Source organism: Haliaeetus albicilla, chromosome 20 (assembly GCF_947461875.1).
Source record: "Haliaeetus albicilla chromosome 20, bHalAlb1.1, whole genome shotgun sequence".
NCBI lineage: Eukaryota > Metazoa > Chordata > Aves > Accipitriformes > Accipitridae > Haliaeetus > Haliaeetus albicilla.
Genome location: NC_091502.1, coordinates 23,833,492 through 23,861,413, shown reverse-complemented (window position 1 = coordinate 23,861,413; position 27,922 = coordinate 23,833,492). Strand labels below are relative to the sequence as shown.

General features: G+C 43.9%; 1 protein-coding gene across 7 annotated transcripts in view; it reads right to left on the bottom strand.

Annotated features, from left to right (window-relative positions):
* Window positions 1-27,922, bottom strand: part of TENM4 (teneurin transmembrane protein 4) — a 600,927-nt gene that overhangs the window by 102,771 nt on the left and 470,234 nt on the right. For all 7 annotated transcript variants that reach the window (XM_069808531.1, XM_069808534.1, XM_069808532.1 and 4 more), the window contains one exon: window positions 16,557-16,703. In XM_069808531.1, coding sequence (XP_069664632.1) covers window positions 16,557-16,703 — 147 coding nt within the window. The remainder of the gene's footprint in view (window positions 1-16,556; window positions 16,704-27,922) is intronic.

Here is a 27,922-nt window from a genome sequence, read left to right as displayed (position 1 = left end):
GCCCACTAAAGATTCTGGCTAGATAGATGAGAAAGTAAGGGAGATTTTGATGGGAAGGTTGGGTCTCTTTTGGCCTTTGTCACATTTATTCCATGCAGACACAGAGTAACATGACCTCAAACTCTAGGGATATAAATCTTGTACTTTCAGCACCACTGAATTAATAATAACAATAATAGCAGTGGACACACTTAAGAAAAGCTTGCCAAGTGTACTCTGGTAAAATGAGGGTTTGCATATCTGTCAAGTCATCAAAGGCACAGACAGTACTACTTCCCCTCCCACCACCATAGCACCATTCCCCAGTTCATTTTGAGATGCCACTGTTCATTGCAAACAGCTTAGTAAAAAGCGGTGACAGGAAAGGAAATACAAAAAAAGCTCAGAAGAGGTTTGATGAAGCATCACATTTAGAAATAAAAGTTGTTAGCATGTAGTAGAGATGGATCTTTAAATTAGATAAGGGAACTGGATGTTTTTGTTCTGGGGTAATGGGATATGGAGCCCTTCACTTCCAACTCATCAGTTCAAGCAAGACAGTTTGATAGTGAATGAAAATTGTTACCATGTGATGGCTGTTCAAAGACCTATGTGAAATGAGTGGTTGGTCTCAGTGTAGTTGCTGGGAGCTTTGTGTATCTAAGAAACCACCTTTACAGCTAGCATCCTACTACTGATTTCAGCACAGAGGCAAGAAATGAATGTGCCTGGAGAGCAACACTATCCTGAGAGGTAGGTCTCTCCTGAAGTGGGATAAAATTTGGAGTTGTCATGATAATGGATTTTTTATTTCAAAGAAACAATAAATTAAAACAAGACAGTTTGTCATTATAACAGATTGCGAGCTTCAGTTTCATCCCAGTTATACCAGTATGAATTAGAAGTCCTTTCACTAACGTTATCGGCATTACTTTGAATTTATTGTAAAATAAATAGGATGAGAATCTGATTTGCTATTATTGCTCTAGTACTTACAACGGCTTACACGACATGGACTCGGATTCTGTTGAGTTATACCTATTCCATTCTTGGAAGATTTTAGTGCCATAAAACTTCACTGGCAACATCACTTCATGTGGTTACCCATACACAGAAAACTGAACAAAAAACCTGTTCAGTGTTCCCAGGGCTTCCAGTCTATGTGTGGGTCAAAGCGCAATGAATATCTGCTCCATGTAGACATGTACACACACACAATGAGTCATTTTCACAAGTGCTCTGCACCTGCCATTAATGATAATGGCAGCAGTGTTAGATTAGCAAAAGTGCTTTTGAAAATCCCATCCATTATCCTTACCTCTGTCTCTTCTGATATCTCTACATCTTTATAACTCCTTGCAAAATTGCCACAAAAATTTATCAGCTCGGGCACAAAACCTACCCATCTGCCTTTTCTCTTGATGACTAGTGATAATGAAAAAGAACTAATTACGTTTTATTTGCCCATTAAAAAAATGACTTGCTGCAGATGATTAGGCCAGTCGGATTCTGGAAGGTCAAATCTCAGATGGAGTTTGAGAGACCGTTCACAGAATAAAGACCTGCATAGATGTAATATGCTTATCCATAGCTACCTGACAGGAAAAAAAAAAAAAAAAAAGAGAAGGAAAAGAAACAACAAACCAGCCTTGTTACCATATCGACTACAGTTTCAAGCAAGATAAAATATTGTCCTTTTCTCCCACACATTAATAATGTTTTCTAAGGCTACAGACACTCTGCTGAGAGGACAGCAACCCAGCTGTACCATAGCTTTTCATTACCCTGTCTTTATTCCAGGCATCAGAAATGTGTTTTGGGACCTGAAGCTGCAAGATAGCAAGGAAATATTGTTTTTGCAGGAAACAGCAGATAAATGTTTGAAGAACAGATGCGCAGGACAACATTTTGTACAGGTGAGAATGCTGAAGCCTCATCTGCAGATAAGCCTTTCAACTAATGTGTTTCAGGCCTGTATGGAATAAGTTGGGGGTAATTACACCGGAGAGGTTTGTCACTGACATATTAAAGTCATTAAGGTCCTCAAGAGCTGAAATGGGGTTTAGGTACTCAACTCCCTCCAATATCAAAAGCAGTCTCAGGGCAAAGCATTTCTTTCACTTAGAAAATTTAAAGGACATTTTTGTCCGAGGCATGGAGAACAGCAAGAGTTAAGCTACAAACCAGTTCATAAATAGTGATGTCTCCATCTGAATATTATTTTCTTCTGGTTTTTTATTGTGTGGTCCACAAGCGAGCCAAGTGGTGCCCTACAGTGAATTGTAAGGAGATATTATGAAATTGTACTCAGCTATGACTTCTCATGCCCTGAGATTTCTCACTGGATCCATCAGAAGAGTGAGGATAAAGTGACATTTGCAAGAAGCTACCTACCCACAAAGAGCAAGGTATTCACGGAGCTGCATGGATTAATAAAAAATAAAATCAGAGCAAAATAAACCTCATGCTTTAATGGTCCAAATAGACAAAAAAAAAATAAAAATTGTGGGAAGCCAGCACCAGCAGCAAAGGAAAAGATAGCAAGGTATGAGCTCGCAGAACAATTTGAAGTCATAATACAAAACGCTTTTGAAATTTCTAAAGCATAAAGGTGAATTTTCCCTAGAACTAACTGCAAAATTTTCAGAGTGCTAACAGAAGGAGGTGAACGTGGGACCAGTGGCTTCTGCACCCCAAGTTTTGCAGCAGCAAAGGCACAGAGACCCATGATCCACATGCGCATTCCTAACTCCGGTAGCTCCCAGAGCACAGATACACAGCACAGTAAGTTCTTAAGTTATGGCCATGTTTATACAGGTCTTGGTTTTAAAAAGTGGCACCTCCCTTACCCTACATATAGCCATAATATGACCATGGCACTTCATACCAGACAACAAAAGTGTTACTGAATTATCTCCATGCGAGGTTGAAAGTCCTGCATAGAGGGATTACAGTAATGCATGTGGTTTAAGGTCAAAGAGGTTACTATGATCAGCTTGTCTGACCTCTTATATACACAGGCTGTTCATTCCCCCCCCACCCAGAACTGGATTAAAGCCTGTCTTTTAGAAAGATATCTCATATATCAAAGACAGCTGATTACAGTGAGTCCACCACTTCCTCCGGTAACCTATTCAAATGCTTAATTACTGCCAGGAAACTGCATCTTATTTCAAGGTTGAATTTGCCTAACTCCAATATCCCACCGCTGGAACTTGTTTGCCTTTGTCTACAAGGTTACCAATATCTCTTTCTGCTCTGCATGCTCAGACGTCTTTTCCAAGTGCAAGTCCCTCCACACAGAGCAACAATCCATTCCAACCCTTTTCTCTGAACAGAGGAGGAAGATTAAACTTCCTATCGTAAGGTTTATTTTCCAGCGGCTGGATTTTTTGTGTGTGTGGCATCCTTTGATCTCGTTCCAGTAATTTCACATCTTTTGTTATGTGTGGGCACCAACACTGGACACAGATCTGTGGCAGCAGTACTGGGTACAGAAGAAAGACCACTTCCCAACTTTTGGGTTTTTATACTTCTAAGGTTCACAGTAGCCTTTTAGCAACAGCCTTGCACTGAGAACTCATGTTGAGACAATTATCTCCTGTGACCTCTAAATCCTGTTCTGAGTCATTGCTCTTCAAGAGTCTCCCAACCCGTAAGTATAACATGCTCTCTTTGTTCCCAGGGGTATTATCTTGCATTTTGCTGCATTAAGACACATTTTGCTTGATTGTGACCTTGTAGCGATGTGAGTCAGATCGCTCTGTATCAAAATGATCTGGGTATATTATTTACCACCATATCAAGCTTTAGGTGACCTGAAGATTTTACCAGGAGAGATTTAAACTACATTCTAAGACAATGATGAAAATGCTGAATAGGGTTGGATACAACAACCAGTACTAAGGGATCCCTTCAGAAACAGCTTCAATCATGGATGCCTTTCGATTAACAAATTAATTAGGAGATCTGTCACTGAGCCAGATTTTAAGCCACCTCTTGCATTCCTTATTATTTCCATGTAATAAAAGTTTTTACACGTTTAAGACATTTTATGCATCCTATATAGAAACAAGTGTCCTTTTGGCTCTTCTGCCAAAAATAAAACTCTTTTGTCACATCTCCTTTGTATAAAGCCATGAAATAAATACCTTTTGCAATCTCAGAGTTACCATGGGGTGAATCAAATCACTGCCTTTGTGAAAAGGGAGCCATTGGCAAGATATTGCCACATCTGGTAAATAATGTGATCAATGGTTTGCATCTTTCACTAAGACTCATGTAATCACAGAATAAGTAAGACTGGATGGGACCTCTGGAGGTCATCTTGTGAGCCCTGTCTCATTCCCTTCAGACAAGAAGGAGAATGAACTGGGCTCAGCAGAAAACCTTCCTTTTCTGCCATTAAGGATAAAGCAGCTCAAATTTATTCAGCTAACGTTATTTTTTAGGGGACCAAGTCCACTTTAATCAGATAATCTGCACTCTGTATATCACCAGACAGTGAGTTTTACTTTAGGATTACTGCATCTAGCTCGCACCTTGTGGGTGGAGTTGGAATGCTGTTTTTAGAAAGATGCTCTGTCTCACTTTAAAGATTGCAAATCCACCAATCCCGTTAGTGAGCTCTTCCAAACGCTGCCTTTGACTGTAAACTCTCTGGGAGCAGAGACTGTCTTTTTATTTTCTGTTCACAAAACATCTGTTCTAGTCCCAAAGGGCTCTGAAGTGCCAGCACAACCCAATGAAATAACCACAATTCTCATTAAAGGTTTGTATCTGTAATGTATTTTCAGCCTGTTCTCCATGTAAGCATTGCTTCATGGAAGGGACTAAACTCTAAAGCTATCATCTGTGTCTTCTTGGAGCAGGACCTTAGCCTAACAAGCGTGACACTTGCTTAATACCAGCTGGAAAACACCTGATATTCACTGACTTTAAGCACTGTCACTGTAGCAGCTGGGACATGTACATGAGCTAATGACAACAGATCTGAATGCTGACCTTACTCAGGAGTTTAATGAGATACTCAATATCAGAACTACCTTCCACAAATAGTCAAACTGGATGCCAAATTTAAGATTACCTAAAATTACTTGGCTTTCAAACACTGCTTGTGACCTATCACTTTCTGAAAATTGTGCCCTTTATGATGTTTAAATAGCATGCAAAAAAATACAGCCACCCAAACCAACAAGAAATTTTGAAAATCTGGAGCTGCTGGGCTTAGTGTGGAGGACTCAGGGCTGTGTCTTGCTTATTCTGCCCACCAGAGCTTCAGGTGGACTGGAAGATCACCAATTCTCATGCTCTCTGGTATTTAACCACACAAGGAGCTGCAGGATGCAAGCCAGATGTAATTTCCAGGTGTGTTATGATAGAAACAAAGTTGGTATGGTAAGCACCACATCTGCCAGGTGGTTGGTTAAATGGGACATGTTCCTTCCTACCCGAGCACGCAGGACGGGGCAGGTGCTCAGTAACTAAAGGGGTTTTGTGACTGTCTTCCTTGCCTGTAAGCCGTCACGTCCAGACTCTCCAGCTTCCCTGAAACCCTCCTTTGCTAGGAATGGATTAAGATCCTGAGGCACACAACCAGGCACTAACTGATAGGAAAAACTGTGTGCCTATTGAACATGACTGCTTATCAGGAGAGGCACATCTTTTGGCTTACTTCTAAACAATGATGAGATGAGTGTGACATATTGAACAAAAACCTCAGAACAAAAACTAATTGTCACATTCACAGCCACTACCGTCCTGCGAAATAATTACTCTCCGGCAGCAACGGGGCTACTATCCCTGCATTCCTTGGGTTGCTGCTGCACTTGCTGGCGGCAAAGCGCTCACAAATCCCACAGCAGTCTCATTCCTCTTCCAAGCCTCATGCAGTCTAGCTTCCAAGTCCCTCACCCACCACCACGCAGTGCCAACAAGGTGTCAAGGATTAGAGTTTTGTACAGAAGCAAAGGGCTGGTTTTGAGAGACTGCTTCTGCAGTAAACAAGATCAGCCGAGAGCTAATAAAATTTCAAATTAGCTGTGACTTTTCATGGCCCCACAATTGTGTTGGCTGATTTAATGGGCAGCGTCTTAGCTCGCTGAGATTGAATAATTGAGCATTTCTACAGAGCTATGGATGCTGCAACAAAAATCTGTCATGCTAACATCAACAACAGAATGCAAATAACCTTCAGCCAGAGGTGTTATTATGTGTTTAAGCAGACTCTGACAGGTGCTGCATGTCAAGTGTCGGGTTGGAACAGGCAGGCCACAGGTAGGGATGGACCTGTTTGTATGCAGAGAGCATCCTGTGGACCGTGACGCACATCGGGGGCCCCGGACACACGGGCAGTCGGGAGGAGGTGAGCCTAAGGAGCCTTATTAGGGTAAATCTGGGAAAGCGTACCTGACAAACTCAAGGATTGCTCCTGCTAAAGATCATGAGACTTTTTGCCACTGACTGCAGTGAGAAGAGCCTTTGTGAGAAAAGCGAACCAGAAAGAAAAATAACAATAAAACCCCATTATCTTTCAGGAGTATTTCCACTGCCAGTGGAAGCATAAAATACAGTGATTGTACAAATAATTGTGTCTCTCACCTCATCCAGTCCTTCTCTTTTACTTTCCTTTCTGTGCCATTCACCAGGCAACATTATCACTTTTTGTGGGGACACTGTCTGTCTTATCCTGTGATGCTTTTGGATGTATTACTGGGAGAGTTTAGATGGGGAAGGTTTAAAACGCAGATGCTCAAAAGTAAAGCTAACAAAGTGTTAGTCTCACCCTCGAGCAAAACAGGTTTTACCCTTCCAGCTCTAGCCTAAACTCAGGTGAAACAGAGACTGAAGGAATGGCTCAGTACTGCACAAAACACAAGTTATTGTTGATGTTCACTCGCTCGTGCTGATGAAGGTTTACAGGAGTAATGATGTTCTGTCCTGCATTGAGGACCAACACTCAATTTACTTCAGTTGGATTTGGGGAATAAATAGGTTTTACTCCAGCATTTTGCAGAGAACAATTTTACCTATTCAACAAAAAGAGTTGTAGCTTTTGGCCCCACTGTAAGGAATGAAAGGGAAATAAAACACAAACATAAGGAACAATAGCAATGTGACTGTCACCCCCCTGTGATCACGTTAGCTGTTAATGTTATTTTCGCTCTTTCTATCCCACCTGCTCTGCTTTGATTCTGCCTGAATAAGGTTCTCACTGGTTGTATCCTGGCTAAATTAGATTGCTGGCTGCCTGGGAAAGGAATTGCCATCACATCTTTCTCTAAGTGCTCAGCCCATGTTTGCAAGTTCAAAATAATATAGTCATATGTAATAGTAATCATGTATTTGAATTACAGGACTCCTTGGGCTCTAGTGCAGAAGCAGAGCTCTGCAGTGCTAGTCACTACAGAAATAGTCTGCAAAAAGTTCATCCTAATCCAGAGCTACATTCTTGTTTAACAAAACATCTGAAAAGAAAAAGAAGGGAAGTGGAAGGAGGAAATGACAGAAAGCACGTGATAATCACCACTAGCTGGGCATAAACCAGAGCTATGATAATGTGTTTAGAGTCTACAAATTCACAGCATCCCCCAACTCATCATTGCTCTTGAGAATACAGTTGATGCAGCTGGCGTCATGGGTTTCTTCCTTTCTCCAGGCAGGCTTTTAACAAAGGGACTTATGCATTGCGCAGCCAGCAAAGCAGTGCAGGCAATCTATGTTTCGAGTGAAATTCATGAAGCTGAGCAAGGCATGGAGGGCCCTTCCCAGCAGAGGAGAGACTAGCATTCAGGCAGGGCAGTAAGTATAGGTTGCTTAACCTGATCAATGGTCAGGCAATACCGTACCTGAAACTGCCTCCTTCAGGAGCCAAAGCACCTCTCAAAAGTGATTCTTCTGAGAAAAAGGCACTCAGAGCTTAGAAAGTTTTTGTGGGAGCAATGGGTTCACACCCTCAGCAGCTGAGATATCCTTGCCACCAAGGTCTCTCGCTTTCCTGGTAAGTGCTGCAAGTGTTAAGCTACTGCTGAAAAATTCACCCTAACATATTCTGTTGACTGAATCCAAGGCAATTCAACAATCATCCGAGCACAGCTTGGAAAGTGGACTCAGATAACTCAGATACAGGCATGTTTCTCAAACCCTGGTCGAGAGGAAAGTGGCCACGCACTCTACGCACCCTGAGCACACTTGGGGCAAAACCTTAGGTTTTTAAGGGGACTTTCTGCCCCAAAGAGTAGGGAAGAGTTTGCCTCAGGTGCTAAAGCAGGTCTGGTAGAGTTTTCCTGAATTTCTCCTTTGAGCATTGGTGCCCAAACTGTTTAAACATCTCTTCAGGTGCAGAAATGCTTTGTGAAATGCGTGTCCAAGCCTGTCTTTTCTGAAGATGGTTTATGTCACGTTTTGTTACATCTTATATACCAGCAGTGCCTCCTTCCCACGAGTAACTTCCCTCATTTCAGCAGACAATGGTAGGTTTCTTTTGACACAGAGGACACTTTCATGGTTTCTTTCTGAATCTATTAATCAAAGGCATTTCATTAAGGACTAGTCAAAAGTACCAGGAACTCTCCCAGGCTGTGAAGACAACCCACAGACACTGCTAGACCATCCGTTCACAGCACATCATCCTCTGTAATGGCACAACCAACACTGCTTCTGGACGCTGTAATACACGGGTTCACACCGCTCTCCGGACAGCCCCAGCGCTAACGACCGGCAGCAGGTGATACCCAAGTGTTACCGTCCAACACAGAATCAGCAAAGAGCTGAAACCTGAAAATGTGAACTGGTCATTTTGTTCTCTTACTTGAGGAAAGGTTGATTAACAGTCGTCATAAAACAGGGGAATGGAAGCTGGATGATTTATAACAAATTATACCAGCTAGCCAATCTTTTCAGGTACAGCAGACTTTCTCATCTTTTTAGCAGTGCTCTGTGGTTCCTTCAAGATGACCCTGTTGTTTGACTGGATCTATCTGTGACGGTAAATGCTAATTTATGATGGCTGTTTTCCCAGGTGTGTTCAGATCTCAACACTTCCCTTCATAAATGTAGCTAGCACATTAATGCATCATTTTTTATGGTTTTGAGGAAGCAGACAGCTCCCACACCATGCCCCAGAGACAATCTTCTCGTGCTATAAAAGTCTTGCAGGCATGAAGTAAAGGTACATAACAGTGTGCAAAAAGAAAAAGAAAATACCAGAAAGCACCCCACCACCTTGTCTGCAGCTCAAGCATTTGCAAATACAAAAGTTTGCGTTCTGGGCTTCTCCTGGATTCTTTGCAACTCCCTTTACAACCCTGCCGCTACCTTCAGGTGTAACCCTACATACTGGCAAAGAGCAATGCAGACTCCTGCCAGCTCTCTAACGCGTTACTTGGCATGTGGTGGACAGATGGTGGACACATGGGTGTTAAGAAGGTCAGCACACAATGCCAAAATTTCTCTTGCCAAAGAATTTGAAATGCTGCTGTCCCAAAGCATTACGCAAGTCTCCACCTTACTACAAGCACTACCTGATCCTTGAATGGGGCCAGCAAGTCACGAAGCATTACTCTGTGGAGTTGCACCGATGGGCTATGGTACAGTTAAACAAACAGCAGTGATTTGCCTCAGAGACCCCACTGCTGTACCACATCGTCCCTGAACCAGGAGTTGATTTCTAGTGGCAGCAATAACTAATACTCCGGGCTGCAAGGAACGGCAAAAATCCCGTGCGCGGTGGCTTGGTGGCTCTGACCTGCTCACTGCTCCAGGGTTGGAAGACTAAGGCAACTTTTAGTTGTTCTGGCCCATGAGGATAGAGGGAAGGAAAGCATAAGGATGGCTCCACCTGCTAGCTCTTGTGTAGCATCTGGTGGAGCACAGACTGAACTTGCAAAGGCAAAATGGGGCCACACGTACACTGGAACCCTGTGTTCGTGCGAGGCTAAATGCATTGCATGTAGCTGTCACGAATGAGACATAAACTGAGGGGCAGAAGCTTCGCTACTACGATTCTTGCAGAAAAAGAGAACAGGATGGTTTATTTTCTTCACTCCCAAAGGAAGGCCATTGACCAGGTGACATGTAAGAAAAATGAAGTTGCTATACTTCTGTTTTGGGTTTGTGTGGCGGGGATTTTTGGGTATCGGGGCAAGATTGGCAGGGCTGGAAGCTGCTGGAAGCTTCCCCGGCTCCAGCCGGACCCGCCGCCGGCCCAGGCCGAGCCCGTCAGCGATGGCGGTCGCGCCTCTGGGAGAGCGGAGTGAAGGAGGGGAACCTGCAGCGGAGAGGGGAGTGGGGTGTGAGAGGAACCCCCCTGCAGACATGGAGGGGAGTGGGGTGTGAGAGGAACCCCCGTGCAGACATGGAGGGGAGTGGGGTGTGAGAGGAACCCCCGTGCGGACATGGAGGGGAGTGGGGTGTGAGAGGAACACCCGTGCAGACATGGAGGGGAGTGGGGTGTGAGAGGAACCCCCGTGCAGACATGGAGGTCAGGGAGTGGGGTGTGAGAGGAACCCCCGTGCAGACATGGAGGGCAGTGAGGAAGGAGGGGAGGAGGAGGAGGGGAGTGGGGTGTGAGAGGAACCCCCGTGCAGACATGGAGGGGAGTGGGGTGTGAGAGGAACCCCCCTGCAGACATGGAGGTCAGGGAGGAAGGAGGGGAGTGGGGTGTGAGAGGAACCCCCCTGCAGACATGGAGGGGAGTGGGGTGTGAGAGGAACCCCCGTGCAGACATGGAGGTCAGGGAGGAAGGAGGGGAGTGGGGTGTGAGAGGAACCCCCGTGCAGACATGGAGGGGAGTGGGGTGTGAGAGGAACCCCCGTGCAGACATGGAGGTCAGGGAGGAAGGAGGGGAGTGGGGTGTGAGAGGAACCCCCGTGCAGACATGGAGGTCAGGGAGGAGGAGGGGAGTGGGGTGTGAGAGGAACCCCCGTGCAGACATGGAGGGGAGTGGGGTGTGAGAGGAACCCCCGTGCAGACATGGAGGGGGAGTGGGGTGTGAGAGGAACCCCCGTGCAGACATGGAGGGGGAGTGGGGTGTGAGAGGAACCCCCGTGCAGACATGGAGGGGAGTGGGGTGTGAGAGGAACCCCCGTGCAGACATGGAGGGGGAGTGGGGTGTGAGAGGAACCCCCGTGCAGACATGGAGGTCAGTGAGGAAGGAGGGGAGTGGGGTGTGAGAGGAACCCCCCTGCAGACATGGAGGTCAGGGAGGAAGGAGGGGAGGAGGAGGAGGGGAGTGGGGTGTGAGAGGAACCCCCGTGCAGACATGGAGGGGAGTGGGGTGTGAGAGGAACCCCCGTGCAGACATGGAGGGGGAGTGGGGTGTGAGAGGAACCCCCGTGCAGACATGGAGGTCAGGGAGGAAGGAGGGGAGTGGGGTGTGAGAGGAACCCCCGTGCAGACATGGCGGGCAGTGAGGAAGGAGGGGAGGAGGAGGAGGAGGAGGGGATGCCCCCGCCGCCCGCCGTGAGGCGGCAGGCTGTCCCCCCCCAGCCCAGGGAGGGGAGCGGGGGAGCAGACGCCCACCTGCAGCCCGGGGAGAGAGGAGCCCACGGCGGAGCAGGGGGATGGATGCCCCCCAAGATGGCTGGGACTCCATGGGAAAGCCCACACTGGAGCAGGCTGTACCTGAAGGACTGCAGCCCATCAAAAGGACCCACGCTGGAGAAGTTCATGAAAGACTGTGTCCCGTGGGATGGACCTCACACTGGAGCAGGGGACAAGTGTGGAGTCCTCCTCCCCCTGAGGAGGAAGGAGCGGCAGAGACAGCGTGTGGCGAGCTGAGCCCAACCCCTATTCTCCATCCCCTTGCACCGCTGAGGTGGGAGGTAGAGAAAACTGGGAGTAAAGTTAAGCCTGGGAAGAAGGGAGGGCTGGGGGGAAGGTGTTCTGCGGTTTGGGTTTATTTCTCATTATCCTTGTTTTTATTTGATGGGTAGTAAATTAAATTGATTTTATTTTTTCCCCAAGTTGAGCCTGTCTTTTGCCCATGACCCTAAGCAGTGAGTGATCCCTCCCTGTCCTTGTCTCGACCCACGAGTCTGCCTCTATATTTTCTCCTCATCCCACCGGGGCCATGGGGAGGAGTGAGCAAGTGGCTGCTGGGTGCTTTGTTACTGGCTGGGCTGAAACCACGACAACTTCTATGTAATGGTGTGCAATATATGTTAGGACTGGCCAGCATTATTTGACTGGGAAGATTGTCTATCATCTATCTGCCTATCAATCCATCTGTCTATCTATCTATTTAAATTAGCCTGCAGTAATCACTAACACAAGCCTTTGGAAGTGTTTATATCTGGAAGAGGCAGCAGAGAACACCACACAACTGAAAATCTCTAAGGAATATGAAGGGTTAGATAATATTAGGAATATTTATATCCCAGATATATTTTTCATCTGGGAAAGACTCTTGCTTTTCACAAGTAAAGTAGACTGACTTTGCGCAGAGTTCAGCAGCTGTTTAGCAACTGGAATTGTTCAAAGCAAGAAATGAAGGATGCAGTCAGTTCCACTTGCCGGAGAAACAGCAAGCTTTACTCTATCTGGAAGACTTGGCTACTCTGGAAAAGTCCAAAACAATAACAAATGCCCTCAAGTGAAGTTACTGTGTTGATCAGACAGAACTTTTAGGCCGAAAGAGCAATTTAGTTTGATATCTGTAATTCTCTCATGGTTTCAGGACAGTGCAATGTATCCAGACAGTGAAATGGGGAACTGACCAACTCTCTTGCTCTCTATATGGACGGAGTCACACAGTTAGATGATTTCTCTGGAGCAAAGATGGTTAACACAGCTTTGCTGCCCAATAGCATATCTGTGAGATGATTGTGAAGAATATCCTCTCCTCTTCCCACCCTTTTTTCCTGTACACTCTGTTCCTAACGAAGGAGTCTACAAAAGCAACGGAGCCCATATTTAACCTATGGAATATCAGCCTCTTCTCAAGGCTTTGTCAAATGCCATTAACTCCACTTCTAGGACTTGTCACAGAAGATAACTTCCTTGGTCTTTTAAACCTTCAAACTTCTTATTCTTCAAGCACATGACAAAGCACTCAGTGTGGGGTGAGACAGGACTACTCTCAGGTAGTGTTTGCAGCCATGAATTAAAGAGGTTATTTTCTGCCTAAGAGAGGCAAGAACCACTTTTCTCAGCTTGTTTTAAGGAAACACCTCCTGTTTGTTGTAATACAGGTGGCCTCTTAGGTCATATGTGCAAAATCCTAGCCTTCTACCCAGCTTGTTAAAGCTCTGTCACCGCGCTGTTTTCCCTTGACTAATACTGGATGACCGCCTGCTCTCAGTTACTTGCTACAATTCCTTTCAACTTGATGGGCTTTCTGTTTAAAAGTGTAAATAAAGTGGACCTGGGTGTGAAACCTAAGTGCTAGCTTTGACAAATGACACTCCTGTGTGGAAAGGGGACTGCTCTCCGAGACACCCTTTTTCTAACCTGAACAGGGATTACATTTCACCGAGTCTCTCTCTGAGTGACTTCTGCTTAGCTTGTTATTGTTTATCTGAACAGCCTCCAGATTTAAGAGGCAAACACACCCTGTAATTTGGTACCCATCTCCCTCGGGGTATGATTAGGCTGGGATCTGATGGAAAAGATTCTGACTTCAGCTCCATTATCCTGAGGAATTTCCGGCTGCAGGGATCTTGATTAGCAGACACTCGATACCACAGCACGGGAACCAGCTTCCGATGAGCTTAGGCAGAGTGAACCCCCCCAGTAGCGTGAATGGCCCCACCGTGGTGTCTCAGCTTCGAGAGATGCTGCTCTGAGCAGAAAGTGACTCAAAGGGCAGCGGTCACCAACCAAAAGTAGGCACCTATGAGGTGATATCTGAAATAGCTTAGAGACATGATGCTCTAACTCTATTTCTCTCTGCTGATGGTACCCACGTTGCCTAACTAACTCAGATGTTTGATTTCTAAAGCTTCATGAAAGGACTACCATCTCCATTGCCTACATTCATGTGCATATGAAGACAAATGCAGCGATAGCCCTGAAATCCTTTACGGTGAACCAAAATAAACTACCTTTCTCCAGCCCTGAGCATGCATCACTCCAGAGACCATGATAGGATCCCAAAAGAGGTAGAAGCCATAGTGCTCATACACATACTACATGCTCTTTCAAGAGGTATAATGTTTGTGGTGACAAAGTGGCTGCATCAAATACGGGCTCAATTCTGCTTCTAAACACGGGTGCCTAATGTCATTTGAGTTGCCTTTGGGTATCTGAGAAATCCAAAGGTGGCTGTCACATATGAAAGATATATATGTGCTCTACTGGAGATCCAAGCTATTGTGAAGGGGAAGCCAGAAGCCAGCTGGGGTACTCTAGGATGTCTCCGATGGTGCTGGACAAAAGGCAACAGACATTAAGTTGGAACATGGAAAATTATGATTAGATATTAGGAGAAGAACATTTAATATAAGGATGGTCATATAGTGGAGCAGGTTGCCCAGAGACCTGGAATCTCCATCCTTGGAGGTGTTCAAGAGTTGACTTGACACAGCCTTGAGCAACCTGATGTAATTAGAACTGCTTTGAGCAGGGGGCTGAACTAGACAACTGCTGGAAGTCTCTTCCAACCTAGATTATTCTACGGATGTTCTACAAATGTCTCCAGCTGTCTTGCTATAGAAATCAGCATAAAAACTAGGAAACATGTCCAGAATCAGCCTTTCTTCACAAGTCCATGTAACTATATTCAAATCCCTGTGCTAAACAAGGAACTCGGGCTTCAAAGCAGAAGTGCCTCACCACTGCTGATGCCCCTACATCTCAGGGGTTGAAATTCTAGATTTGAGCCCACAAATAGACATGATACATAAAAATGTATAAAAAGTCAAGAAGGTAAACATATTCCACTGTTCCACTTTCCAGCTGAGGAGAGTCCTTAGCAGTAATGTAGCAAAATCAAAGGAATAGCGTAGTGTATGACATGGATTATCTGTAAACTGTAATACACAGCATGTACATGTATTTTTTTTTTTTAGTGTACCATGAGTAAAGTCAACACTCATTTGTGGGCTCTGACACATGAATAGTCTGTCACAAGGCAATATGTTACAGCCTATCGGTTGCTCTGCTCTAGCTGTGTACACCACTGCTCCACACAAGTTCACCAAATGCAAGTTAGCAGCTGATGCGCACTAACTTGTAAACATGTCGATGCCAATTGTCTCTCCTGTCTACATCTGCTGTCCTGCAGGCTAGCAAGGTGACAAACGGCTTGTTTCAAGGTGAGGGTAACCCAGTTACAAGGTTAGCACCTTGAACCAGGAGATATGAGGAGATGGTGTTCCACCAACCTGCTCAGAGTCTGGTTATGCTCTTTTTGATGTTATACAGATGTAGTCTGCATTGTATGTTAGGTTGGATTACTCCTTCTTCCCTCTCTCTCTTTCTAAAAACTTCACAGGGTTTTTGTTAGTTATTTTTTTCCATGGAAACTGGGATTATCCTTGGCTCTATTTACCGTATTTTTACACATCTGATGTGATGAACTTTACTGCTGCCCTGTGTCAGCTGTAAATAGGAAAGATGAGTACAGTGATATTCAGTTTCATGTGAGGCAAAAAGTGACCTTGGTTTTACAGCGTGTACTCTTTGTATGGCGCTCCAATTTTTCCCATCTTTTCTAAAGGGATAATTTGGTCCATTTGCCATGCCAGATGTGCAGAAGTATTTTAAATATTCAATCAGAATCCCAGTTGCTGTGAAGCAGATAATCACAGTCTTGGCTTGGCTATTTTTATTTTTTTTTTAACTGTACTGTTCTTGTGAATACGATAAAACAGAGGCTTGCAAAATGCAGTCTCCACTTCACAGTCTGGGTCCTGGCCCAGACTTGTGGTTTACAAAGCCTTTTGCTGAGTGACAACAAAACAAATTATGCAGTCTCCCTGATGCCTTAAATTTAATATCTCATCTCCTGCCCTCTAATTCAAACCTTCACACTGCACCGGGGTTTCCTTTGTAATGAGATAACTCTGAATATTAAGTTTGCATTACGCAGAGCTATTATTCACATGCCTGACATCATTACATATGGAACTGTAATCAATAAAACATGGTTTGAGAGGGACTGGATGGCTTGTGGGCATGGGGCTCAGTCACCGAAGCCTCTAAGTTTCTGCAGAACATCCATCCCAAGTCAGCGGTGACCTACCAGAGAGCCTCGATGAAAACCTCAGGCAGTGAGGCCAAAGTTCGAACAGTCAGGGGCGTTTGCTGCCTGAGGTGGTCCCATCGTGTCACTGCTGAGCGACCCGGCTGGGGTGGAATGATGGGAGTGCATAGCCTCTGCCTGCTCCCTGGTATATGGACTTGATTTGAGGATAAACAAACCTCCCTCTTCAGGCCTGGCACCCCAAGTCCAAATCCATTTCATTTGGATTCAAATCCACTCTGGCTGAGTCAGCCTGGCAGGCTTCACTATCTGTTCTCCACCAGCTGTCAAAACCCAGTCATCTGCCCTGCAGAATCAAGCCCAGCTGACTGTTCGCTGTGCAAGGCTTATAGGCTCTGCAAAGCCTGACATATCACACGTGCTGATGTCCTACCTCCGTCGTTGTCTTTCCCATCGCCGCATGCCGTCTCCATGGAAGTATCGCAGCCCGCTCCTCTCCAGCCCAGCTGGCAGACGCAGTGCCAGCCGTTCATGTCCAGAGTGCATCTGCCGTTGCCGTTACACAAGCCAGGGCATCCCTCTGCAAGGCAAACAGCCACACATTCAAATGCACTGGAGAGACAAAGCAACGCAGCCTGGAAAAGGGCTAATTAAACAGCTTTTTCCCCTTTGCCTTCGGTTTATTTCTCCACTCCCACTTGGTGTCTTCCCACCTGGTGTCTTCCCACCTGGAGTGAACTGCCCCAGTTCGGTATCAGGATGGTGGTGACCACTTAATGGGCTGCTGTCTCCCAGGAGGTCCTCACAGCACAGCCTCACTAATTGGATCGAGGGAATGGTGGGCTTTGGGGAGGCAATGAGATTTTCCTGCTTCGTTGGTTGTAAAACTCACCCTGCCCTCCGAGTATCTCAAAGCCTTTGCTTTGTAAGACCAAGATTTGGGGTTACCTAAATTGTGTGTGGGGTTAAAGTACCTAACACCCAGCGGGATAAAGCAGCTGGATTTTAGCAATACTGAGACCCCAGACTGGTAAGCAGTCAAAGCTGGCTGGAAAGAGAAGGCGCTTCCTATGTTAGAAAATATTTGGAGAGCACCTAATTTCTCTACTGTAGTCATTTTGGATGGAATTTCTCTCATTGGGTTACAATTCATCTATAATGGAGATACCTTCAACTCTCTCTGTAGTCAGCAAAGACTGTCCCATGGCATAAATCCCCTCGTGTGTGTTAGACGCTCATACTGATGATACAGAGAGCCCAGCACAGAGGCAGGCATTTCTTTTATAGGCGATAAAACTTAGGGGGAGATGAATACCAAGCTCCCAGTCTGCTCACTAGGGTTTGATTTTCTCATCTGATGACCTCCTGCTGAGATTTCCATCCTTTTTGTCCTCCCCCCCAAGAAAACAGTAGAGTAATTTCCACAGTAAGCAGCAGTGTGAGGGACGCTGCTTCGCTTGTACAGTTCTGGGGGCTTTTTACCTGCAGAGCTCAAAAATCTTTACCAAGAAGCTGTCAGAAATGTAAGACACATTTTACAGCTTAGGAAACTGAAGTACAAGGGACTGAAGTTACTGTCAAGGTCACTCAGCAGGGCTGATTATACCAGCAACACAACTCAGCCTTCCGAAGCCCTGTTTTAAGGCCCTCTCTATTTATACATGTGTTGTGCAATCCTGCCACTTATTTTGAGTTTCTTCAGGCCCTCAGCTTTGCAAGACAGGTTTGTTTGTGAAACTGTGCAAACAACACCGACTTATCTTGTCCTAAAGGGTTACAACATGATGGCAAAGAGTACTGAGAGGTATGTGTCATTGCAGCGTCTAGCTGACCGCGTGATGCACGAGGGTCTGCTCAAGAAGTGCTGATACAGCATGTAGAGCACACCACATCATCATGAGTCTGGGGAAATGTAGTTCAGAAGTGCCTTTTAACTAAAGAATTGTTTCATGGTGAACTTAACATCTTTTCTACGATTGTTTTTCTAACAAGTGACAGATTTACAGGGACCAAATGGAAAAAGGAACAAAAGTGGTAAGGAATAGCCTTTTAAAAGGATCATAAATAAATTTTTCATTTACAAACATATTTTTTGTATTTCAGTCTTTTCAAATGTGTATTCAGTGGGGGGATGTAATGTGTCTGTGTATGTGTAAGCATGCTTGTGTGTGTGTGTATTTTGATATTTATACACTGTATTAGTAATTATATACTACAGAAGGGCTATTTATAGGCAAGACTACTTGAAATTCTCCATTTTAATATCCTGTGTACAGTTACTTACAACACTGCCAAACTTTTAACCATTTAATCTGATTTTTTTTCCATGCTAGAGCTACTTTATGAGTTTGTTCCCTTTACTCCCTTTCAGTACAAGCTGAAAGCATTCAGCTGTTTTGGAGAATACGAGAGGAAGAAGCGTATTACTTGTTAAAATAACCTGCTAAAATTACTTAGCTAGGTAGGTAATCCCACTTTGGAGTAGATAAATTCAGTGTGGATGGGACCATCCTGACGGTACAGATAGGACTTTTCCCCCCTCTTTATAAATCTGCCTAAATTTGTCTAGATGAAAAACCTCTGAAGAAATCTCACTTTCTGTGTATTCTGCATGGGTCCATTAGAGCTTGGCTGGTGCATCATCACTGAGCACACCTCATGTTTTTACTGCTTGGACTTTTTATAACCCATCCTAAGAATTTCTTTTCTCTCCTGGAGTTGCAAAGGCTGAGCAAGAAACTCCTTGCAAAGGTGCTGTGGTGTTGACCTGGACAGGAGTGGAGTGAGAACCAAAAAGAGTTGGGTGATGATTAGTTGAAGACACCATTGTAGAAGGATGAGAGAAGAAGGGCTGGATACCGCTAGATTTTTAACCCAAGAAGTAGTGTTTAATTCCTGGAGCAGACTCTTATTTTCTGCAACGGGAAGAAGATAGGTTTTAGAAGTTTTTGCTGGGAGCTAAAGACAAAAAGTGTCCTGGGTTTCATTCCAAGCCATGTAGGAACAGATCCAAATCCCAGAAACAGTTTAAGTTAGGACTATGAAGTCTCACATGATGAAAATTCAGAGGGAGAAGAGGGATTCCATTTTATTGTTTTTGTTTCAATTATATTTTGCATTTCCTAATCTTTGGAACAAAGAACTCGAAAGCAAAGATCTGACTATGAGACAGAAAAGATACTGTAGTGATTGATCACTTGCTCTGAGACTGACAAAAGCAAATGATCTTCAGATGTCTCATGTGAGGAGTGTCCAGCAAGTATAAGGAAAATCTAATATGACTGTAAAAATTAGGAGCTCATATGGAACTGCATGTGCTCTACTCTCCCAGGCTTAGGAAAGGGGGAATGTGGAGTGGCAGAAAATAGCTGATACAATTTGAATGAGGCACCTTCTGCATCTGAGGAAATGAGAACAGCTTGCTTTGTCTACTCTAGCACAGCAAAGGCTGAAAAGACCATGATTGTTTTCCACAAATTCATGAAACAGATAAACAGTGAGAAGGGAAAACAGCTATTTAAGCTAAAGAGAATAATGCTGGCATAAGAACAAATGGAAAGAAAAAACCAAGCATGAATAAATTCTGGCTGGAAATTAGAAAGAAAAAAAATAATTTTCCAGGATCAAAGGAATAAAGTTTTGGAGTATCCTCCCAGTAGGACTATTAAGGAGAAGATGCCTCACTACATGTATCCATAAACCTTGGTAAATTTATATAAAGTTTTACACAATGTGGTTGCCCTTGACAGCAGAAGACTGGACTCTAACTGAGGAGACCCTTTTCAGTCCTATGTCTTTGCGTTTTTTGTGCGATTCATTGTCTATATGAAATGTGTTTGAGAGTATTTGAATGGACTTTCAGCATTTCCTCTGAATCTTCTTAATCTGGACCCAGAGAAACTAAGTCAAGCATCTTGGAAAGCAGACAGAGGAAAAGCATCAGTCAAGAGAGGAGAGACAGCAGAGAGAGAGTATTTCATGAGATTATGCTGTCCCAAAGTATCTATTCCTCTTCTTGACTATTAAGGGAATCCAGGGTGACTAGATGAGATATAAGCATCTATGCTGTAGATAACTAAAGTCAGCTAACTCCCACCTGTAATTTCATACTCCACTGTCTTGGCATCTTTCAAGTCTAGAAAATAAGTTTACCCCTCCCCACCAAGGAAAGAGTCGTCTCTGGTTCCTAGTGAGATAAATCTCTTCCAAGGAGTCAGCGAGAACTGTTTCCTAATGAGATAAACTCTTCTTCACAGATTCATGAACATAAAAATTTTCAGATCTTAACCATTACATTACAAGATACAGCAAAGTATCAGTGCCGTGAGGATTAAATTATACCTCTGCTGTGCCATGGGTTTGGTAGGAGAGCAGACAGTCTTCAGAAGTCGTGAAAAAGGAAACCATTAATAGAAAACAACGCAAACAGCAGCTGTCAGAGGGCTCGTCCCTTCAGAAACTTAGAAGATAACACGGATGTGTAGGCCAATATATCTAGGAGAATTGACCTATAAGTAGTACCATTTCTAAACTGGTTCACTGCATAAAGACTTGACCATCACTAACACTACAGAGATAGCAACATACAGTATTCCTCATTCACAAACAGTGCACTTCAAAGCACTTGACGAAAAGATGATACAAATAAACTTTATCCTCTCCTTTCCCCCATGCTGGGGAATAAAGCAAAAAGATCACCTTGTCTCCAGAGTGCTTCTGAATATCAACACAGCAGGATGGCTTAATCCTCACAGATTTACACCACCATAATCTTGTAGCTCTGATTTCTCATAGCTAGAGTCACTAATGGTCCATTATTCCTGTTTGTGTTTGTTAACTGTATTTGGGTGACTAAGAGAATTAAGTATATGATTAGGGCTTTTTGAGGTGGTGGTGGGAAACCCTTTATGCAAGTTTCGAACTGAAGCACATTAAAGCGCTGCTGAAAGATGATGATACTCTGGGACATTCACAAAGATGTCAGGTCTGCCATGCAAGAGACAGTACAGACCAGGGAAGCAATATAAAATGTGGACTAATTTTGAACTAGACAAGAAAAAGAGTATCAGAGTCAGAGGAAACTGTCACCAGAGTAAGAAATTATCCTGCTATTTTAAGATTGTTGGTAAAATAATCTGCTCGTAATGATCTGTACAGTTAAGGCCTTCTCTAATTAGTCCAATTATAAACAATGTTCAATGGGATTTTTCTTCAAGCCAAGCCTCATTGCCACTTGAAATTGGACTTAAAAGATCAGGCTATTATCTGTCCTCCATTGTCAGTAGGAAAGCACTGATGGATGTTCTAGCAAGTGCCAATAGACAGTGGCTGAGCTCTGAAATGAGTAGGACATGGCTGAATGCAACATGTGAGGATGCAAACACCTGGAGCCTGAGAGAACAACAAACAGTAAGTGACCTGCAGAAGTTCTGCAGGACTGAAGGGGAGGAGCAAAGCGGGAGCTGATCCCTGCAAATTATGAGAAACCCGGTAAAGTGGCCTGGAAGCCACTAAACTCTTAAACTACCACCATGATATTTTGTGATGGTGGGTATCCAGAAACCCTTAATCAGATGCATCCTGTAAAATGAAGATTAAAACGTTATTTGCTAGAGCTCCTAGTGCTTATAACTGTAAAAATGAGGGAATTGGCTGTGGTCAGACCTTGGGTTCTCACTGCTTCTCAGACTTCAGGAGCAGCCCAAAGAAGTCACCTTGCAGCCAGCCCTGAATTCAAATGTTGTTCAGCATCTTTACATTTCAGACTAGCTGTTTATATGCCTCACTACAGTGTTAATGTGGTTATTTTTTAAGAGCGAGAATTGATAACCAACAATAGAAATTAATTATGTTGATATACCATCAGCTCCAACGGTATTCTGGATGGAGATGCTCTCTCTGAAAGCTGCACCTCTTTAATAGTAGGCACCACTTTTCATTTTAAGCATTACCAGTGTTAATTAGGCCTTAGTTTAGAAGATTCCACTCCAATTCTAGTTAGAGCTTCCTGGTTTAATCATGCTGATGTTTTATATTGAAACTTGCCCTCCAATTTAGAAACAATTCTACGTCTTCTCTGACTTATTGGTTTATTGTAAAGCTGTAGGAAAGATTCAGCAGTAAATCAGGCTCACCCTTGACAACACAGGATTACTGGGAAGGGATTTCAACCAGAAAGATGTTAATAATTAAGAAAGCCAAAAGGGCATGAGTAATTTAGTTTTGAAAAATGCACGCCATGTAGTTAGCCAAGTAAAAAACATGTACTTTTAACATTTCAGCTATTGCTAATCTTTGCAAAAGAGGCCATGCATGGTAAGAGACAATCTTTTATTCTTAGTAAGTTGCTTAGCCTGTTACCCACTGAAATACTCACTAAATATAATGTGTCTTTATTCTTGGGCATGAAGGTGAGTCAAAAGGTTATCCAGAGGAAGAATGACAGTTACAGAAGACTTAGTAAAAAAACCTGGGCCACTGAATGCGCAAATCAGTACTAAAGGTCCCTGGACCCTGGCCCTGCAGGTTGATTTCTTGTCTTTTCTGTCCCCTTGGTGCTTATCTGCTACCTTTTGATCCAGCCTTCTCCAATACATGTTGAGATGAAAAGGAGGAGTCCTGGGGTTTTGAAATGCAAAACACTGTGATGTGGAACATTAACAGGAGGTTCTGATCGCAATCCCTAGTGATGGCCTGTACCTTCCTCGAAGGATGCCACCACTATTACTTCATAAGGGCACAACAAGTGACCCTCTTTCCTTCATCTAAGAAGGATAATATATTTTTTTCTCCTAATTTAATTAAAGTCAAGTACGTTTTACTGATGCTAAGCAACAAGAGAAAACTAACTACCACTCAACAATCCACTGATCTGTAAACAGGGGTCCAAGGACAGCTACCAGTTGCTGCATTACACTGAAGATGACAGTCTCCTTATTTAAACTGTGGACATTTTCTTATCATTACTATTTGTTTTTCTGTTCAAAGTTTTTCCCTATTTGTGATTGTACCTGAACTTGCCTTTAAGCCTCAACAGAAACAAGAGAGAAACATTAGATTGTAAATTCATCCAGAGAAGTGAAGTCAGTAGGGCAACCGTGTTTCTTGTCACACCACAAGAGCCCTGTATGGCAGAGACTTCATTTTAACTGTTCACCGGGCAAATATTTTGGCATATCTGTCCCTCTTCATCAGCCTCTAACAGCTGCTATTTCTGATTGCTCACAACCTGAAAAGGAGGGTAATGCTATGGAAGAAACTGATTTGTTCAACCTGATTTTTTGGTTTGTTTAACCAGCAAACATATGATGCTGTGTGGTGTCAGCACCGTGTTGCTGTTCGTGTCAAATCAGCCATGTAGAAAGAAATTTGTGTCCAATTCAATCATATTTATTGTCAGATTGTTGTATTTAACTAGATGTGTGCTATTTCAGTATTTTTAGAAAGCTAAGTGCATTGTAGAACTGTCTATTTCTATTTAAAAGTCCTAAATTAATTTAGCTCATTGCTCTGATTAATAAAAAAATGAGATTTTTTTAAGATGGCAGATTACCTCTATTCTGTAACAGTTCAATTCCTTTTCCTCTTCACTGAAGAAAGATCTGGGTCCTAGACTTGCTTTACATTTACAAATAGGAATGTAGGTTTGTATTTTGTTGTAGTGTACATTAATGACATGTCATTAATTTCAATAGATTTTGCAGATTTATACAACCAGAGGCTTTGTGGTCATAACATTTTTGTATCAAGAAAAAAAAAATAAATCATTACTCAAAGTTCCCATGTAAGACTTTGCAGGCATGGATCAAAAACATGAAGACTCCACACAGAAAGTGCACTCACCTGCTTGTTACAAAACGGATCATAGACATCTAATTACAACACATCACTGTACAGGGCTCCTGGTGTATTCACAGACACTTTTGTTTCCTCCTGACTTGCCTTACCTGGGTCGGAGGTGTGAGGATGAGAGATGATTTGGAGGGGAGGGCAGGGACAAGGGGACGGGTAGGAACACTGATACGATGTTAACACAGGGTCACAGCACTTACGGAGGTATTTCCTACCTAAATGACTGGAAAGTTCACCCTTCCAGACATTAGGGAGCACTTTGGTGACAATGAGGAAGAGATGCAACCTCAACACAGCATGTTCACGGTGCATTTTTTTAAAAGAAACACAAAGACAATAGGAAAAATAGGAAGGAAGAGCATACCTTTCACTACCTTATCCAGATAGTGAGCTTGGGAGATAAAAGACAGGACATTTAAGGTAGGATTGAATAAGTGCATTGCGGCTTACTATGAGACTGTGCAGGTGCTAGAAAGGCAAAGGAGAGTTTGCTGTGATATGAAAAGAAAAACCTTGATTATGAGGAGAGAAAAAAGGAAGAAGGGTGGAGCACAGCCCTCCTCAGTCAAAGAGCTCAAGAAGGCTGTGTTTAGGCATCCAGTCATCTTTGCTCATTAAGATCAGGAAGAGAAACAGGAAAGTTTTATATATATATTTATATGGTTTTATATATATATATAGGTATATATATCCATAAATATATATATATATATATATGGCAGAATATTGTAATGCTCTGCTCATTTGCAACAGTCTACCTCTGTTTTACTGACTGCTTTTCTTTTCATCAGGAAAAACAGAGTCATTTGAAAGTGCTCCACCTCACCTCATTGTCTGATATTTTTCTGCACAGAGGCACAGTTCTGTGACCTTACCAGACTGGGAGAGGCTTTTCCCTAGATCTTCTTAATGGTAATACATTGCATTTATACAGCATCCTCTAGCCCCAGATCAAATTACTTTACAAATATTAAATTAACCTCATGGCAGCTCTACCAGATAGGTAAGTACTAATATACTCATTCCAAGGAGGGCTAGAGAAAAAAAAAAAGTAAGTTATAGGTGTAGTGGGTGCAGTCATGTGCCCAATTCCCATGGAACATTAATTTGGAAAAGCACCTTCTAATTGATTTTCTGGGGTCAAACAGAAAGTTGGTGGCAAAGACATGAGCAGAAGCCAGGAGTCCTGCCTTGGAGAGGCTTTGTGCAAGCCAGCAGGCGGCACTCTCTGTCCTAACAGCAGCTGGTCTTTATTAATAAATAAGAGGCTCTGAGTCTTGCATTTCTCTTTTTCATTACCTGCTTAAACATTATTTCCCTTGTTCTCTTGTCCGCTCCCTGCAATCTCTCTCCCGGCTGTGTCCCAGTACCCTTTTGAAGAGGTTTTTGTTTCAGGTTCGTTCATGCAGACCGCCCACCTGGGAGGTCACAGCCCTTGCAGGAATTATTTTTCCATCCTGTGAAGCTAATGGAACCATTGAAGCACTATTGTAAGTAAGCAGAGAGGGCTGGGAGGATCAGAGCTAACCTAGTGTGGGGCAGTTATGAGGCTTGGGAATGAGATTAACTAATCACCCCGGTGTAGTGGTAGCGATGCTGGAAGCACAATGTCACCATCCGTTAGGACGGTGGCTGAAGCCTGGGAACGCGTCTCTTGGATTTTGACATCCAGAGCAGCCCAACCTGTGAAGTCGAGCAGCAGTCATTGTGCTGATGATGGCACTGGAGGCGGTTGCCAATGCCAACCATATGTCAGTTATGTGTCAATTTTATCTCCTAATTTGAAAAATAATGGGGGCCTTCTATGGGAATATTCCATGGTAGCATGAATCTTTCCTCTCTAAAACTGTATGCTCTCATTCCCATGTTATATTTCTGGCATTAAAATATCATATTATCTACAGATAATCCTGTGGAAACCCTGCGGGCATGTGGGATATGCTGAGGAACTGTGTAGGGACTCAGAAGAAAAGCTACTTTTCTAAGGTGTCCTCTGCACCCAAAGGCACCACACTCGGCTCTGTGTCACCATCCCCTCCTGGAAGCCACTGTCCCTTCCGATCTGCTACAGAGGGAGCTCACGTGAGCACTTTTCAGTCTGAAAGTCCTCTTGTCTCATCAGCCTGAGCTAACCTGAGCATTTCTCTTGGCTCATGGAGAGGGAAGAGAGAAGTGAGAGGTGCTGGGGGCAGGTCCTCAGGCAGGACTTCTTCCCCAGCACACTCTCCCTCTTCATTTTCTAAATACCCTTTTTTCTTTTATCTTCCCTGTGGGGTGAAGTGGACAGAGCCTCAGTGAAATCACTGGAGTTAAACTGAGATCACACGAATTTGAAGGAGAGGAGAAAGTAGCTGTTCATTGCCGAATCAGTGACAGCACAAGTTTACGCCACAGGGGCAGGGAAAAAGACTGTCTTTGAAGTTCAGCTGTGCTTCATATTTACCGTCAAATATGCTGCCAAACTATTTAAGGCCAGATTACCTTCAGCTTGATGCAAAATCATGTCGGAACAAAGCAGCAAGCGTGTCTTTTCCACTGACTGCTATAACCACAGCCTTCTCTTGCCCAAAGGTCCCCATCCCAACCAGGCAGGGTGGGTACCAGAGGGTCAAACGCAGCTCAGCCTCTGCTGCGGGTCCGCCTGAGCGCTGCAGAGAGCGGACTATCATCTGCTCTGTTGGGCTGAAGGCAGCAAGAACCTTCACCAGACACTGGTGGGCTTATTTTATGTTGGGCTGCGTGTGGACTGAGCTGCTTTATGGATTTAAATGGCACAAGTGTTAGAAAGCTGGGGAAAAGAGGCCAGGATCCACCTGTAACGTGCCTTGTCTGGATTCCAGCTGCTCCAGCAGAAACTGAGAGGCACTGATTACAAACCCGGCTATTCAGAACATGTGTGATTATTTATGCAAGAAGGCTGATGAAAGGCAAACTTAACGGGGCAGATTTCTAAAAAATCAGTTTTGTTAAGTAAAACAAAACCCAACCCGACGGCGCCGTAAGCAGAACCCCGTGTGGGACGGGCTGTCTGCCTGTCTGTCTACGCACTTCTTATTGCATCCATCACCAGTGCATGCCAGGACCAGATTTTCAAAAGGAGATAAGCACGTAGCTTTTGTGGAGATCAATGGGAATTAGGCACTGAGGTGCTTTGAAAATCCTGCTAGGTAGGCTGTTGTGTGTTTGGAGAGCTAACTGCTGGTCCCTCAGCACTCTAGAGACCCTGTAGTATACAAGTGCAGCAACGGAGCTTAAAGTGATGGCTTTGGTCTTGTGTCCAGGCTGTTCAAGGATGATGAACATCCCAACTCCACCACACAGGGAAACCCTCTCTGCCATTGTTTTTCTAAATAACCTTAGTATGAATCAAAGAATTAGGGCTTAATGCTAGTAAAATATCCTACAGAGAGATTCACATATCAGATACAATCTCAGTGCAAGTCCCATGTAGGCAGAGCGAAGTCTCCCTCTGCATCTATGAGGTGGGATGCACAGCACCTGGGGCACTATCCAGGCCATATCATCAACTGTATCAAATTTGAGGCCAGGCTGTTACGGCCCTGGGAAATTTCTGGAGTTGTTTATTAAACCCAGGAAATTTTCTGTGGTGCTACCTGTGAATCAATCCCATCCAGCAGCCTACCGCAGGGCTGAGTTGTAATTTGGCCTTTCAGAGCCCACAGTAAGAAGGTTTATTTCACCTTTAAACTCAACGCTCCTAAAACCCACCATGCTCCCTGGATGTGGTTTGGGCCAGAATAGAAGAGTGTTAAAATCTTGCAATGTTTCTAACTGGAGGCAAATTTGGAATATGCTGGAGATCCCGTCGTAGGAATCTTGCATTGTGGCTGTTGTCATGGTTTTGGTTTTTTGTTTTTTTTTCCTTTAAGAAATCAGCGTAATTGTATTGAACCGTTCTCCTGGGTTTCAGGATTCCTGCAGTTATAT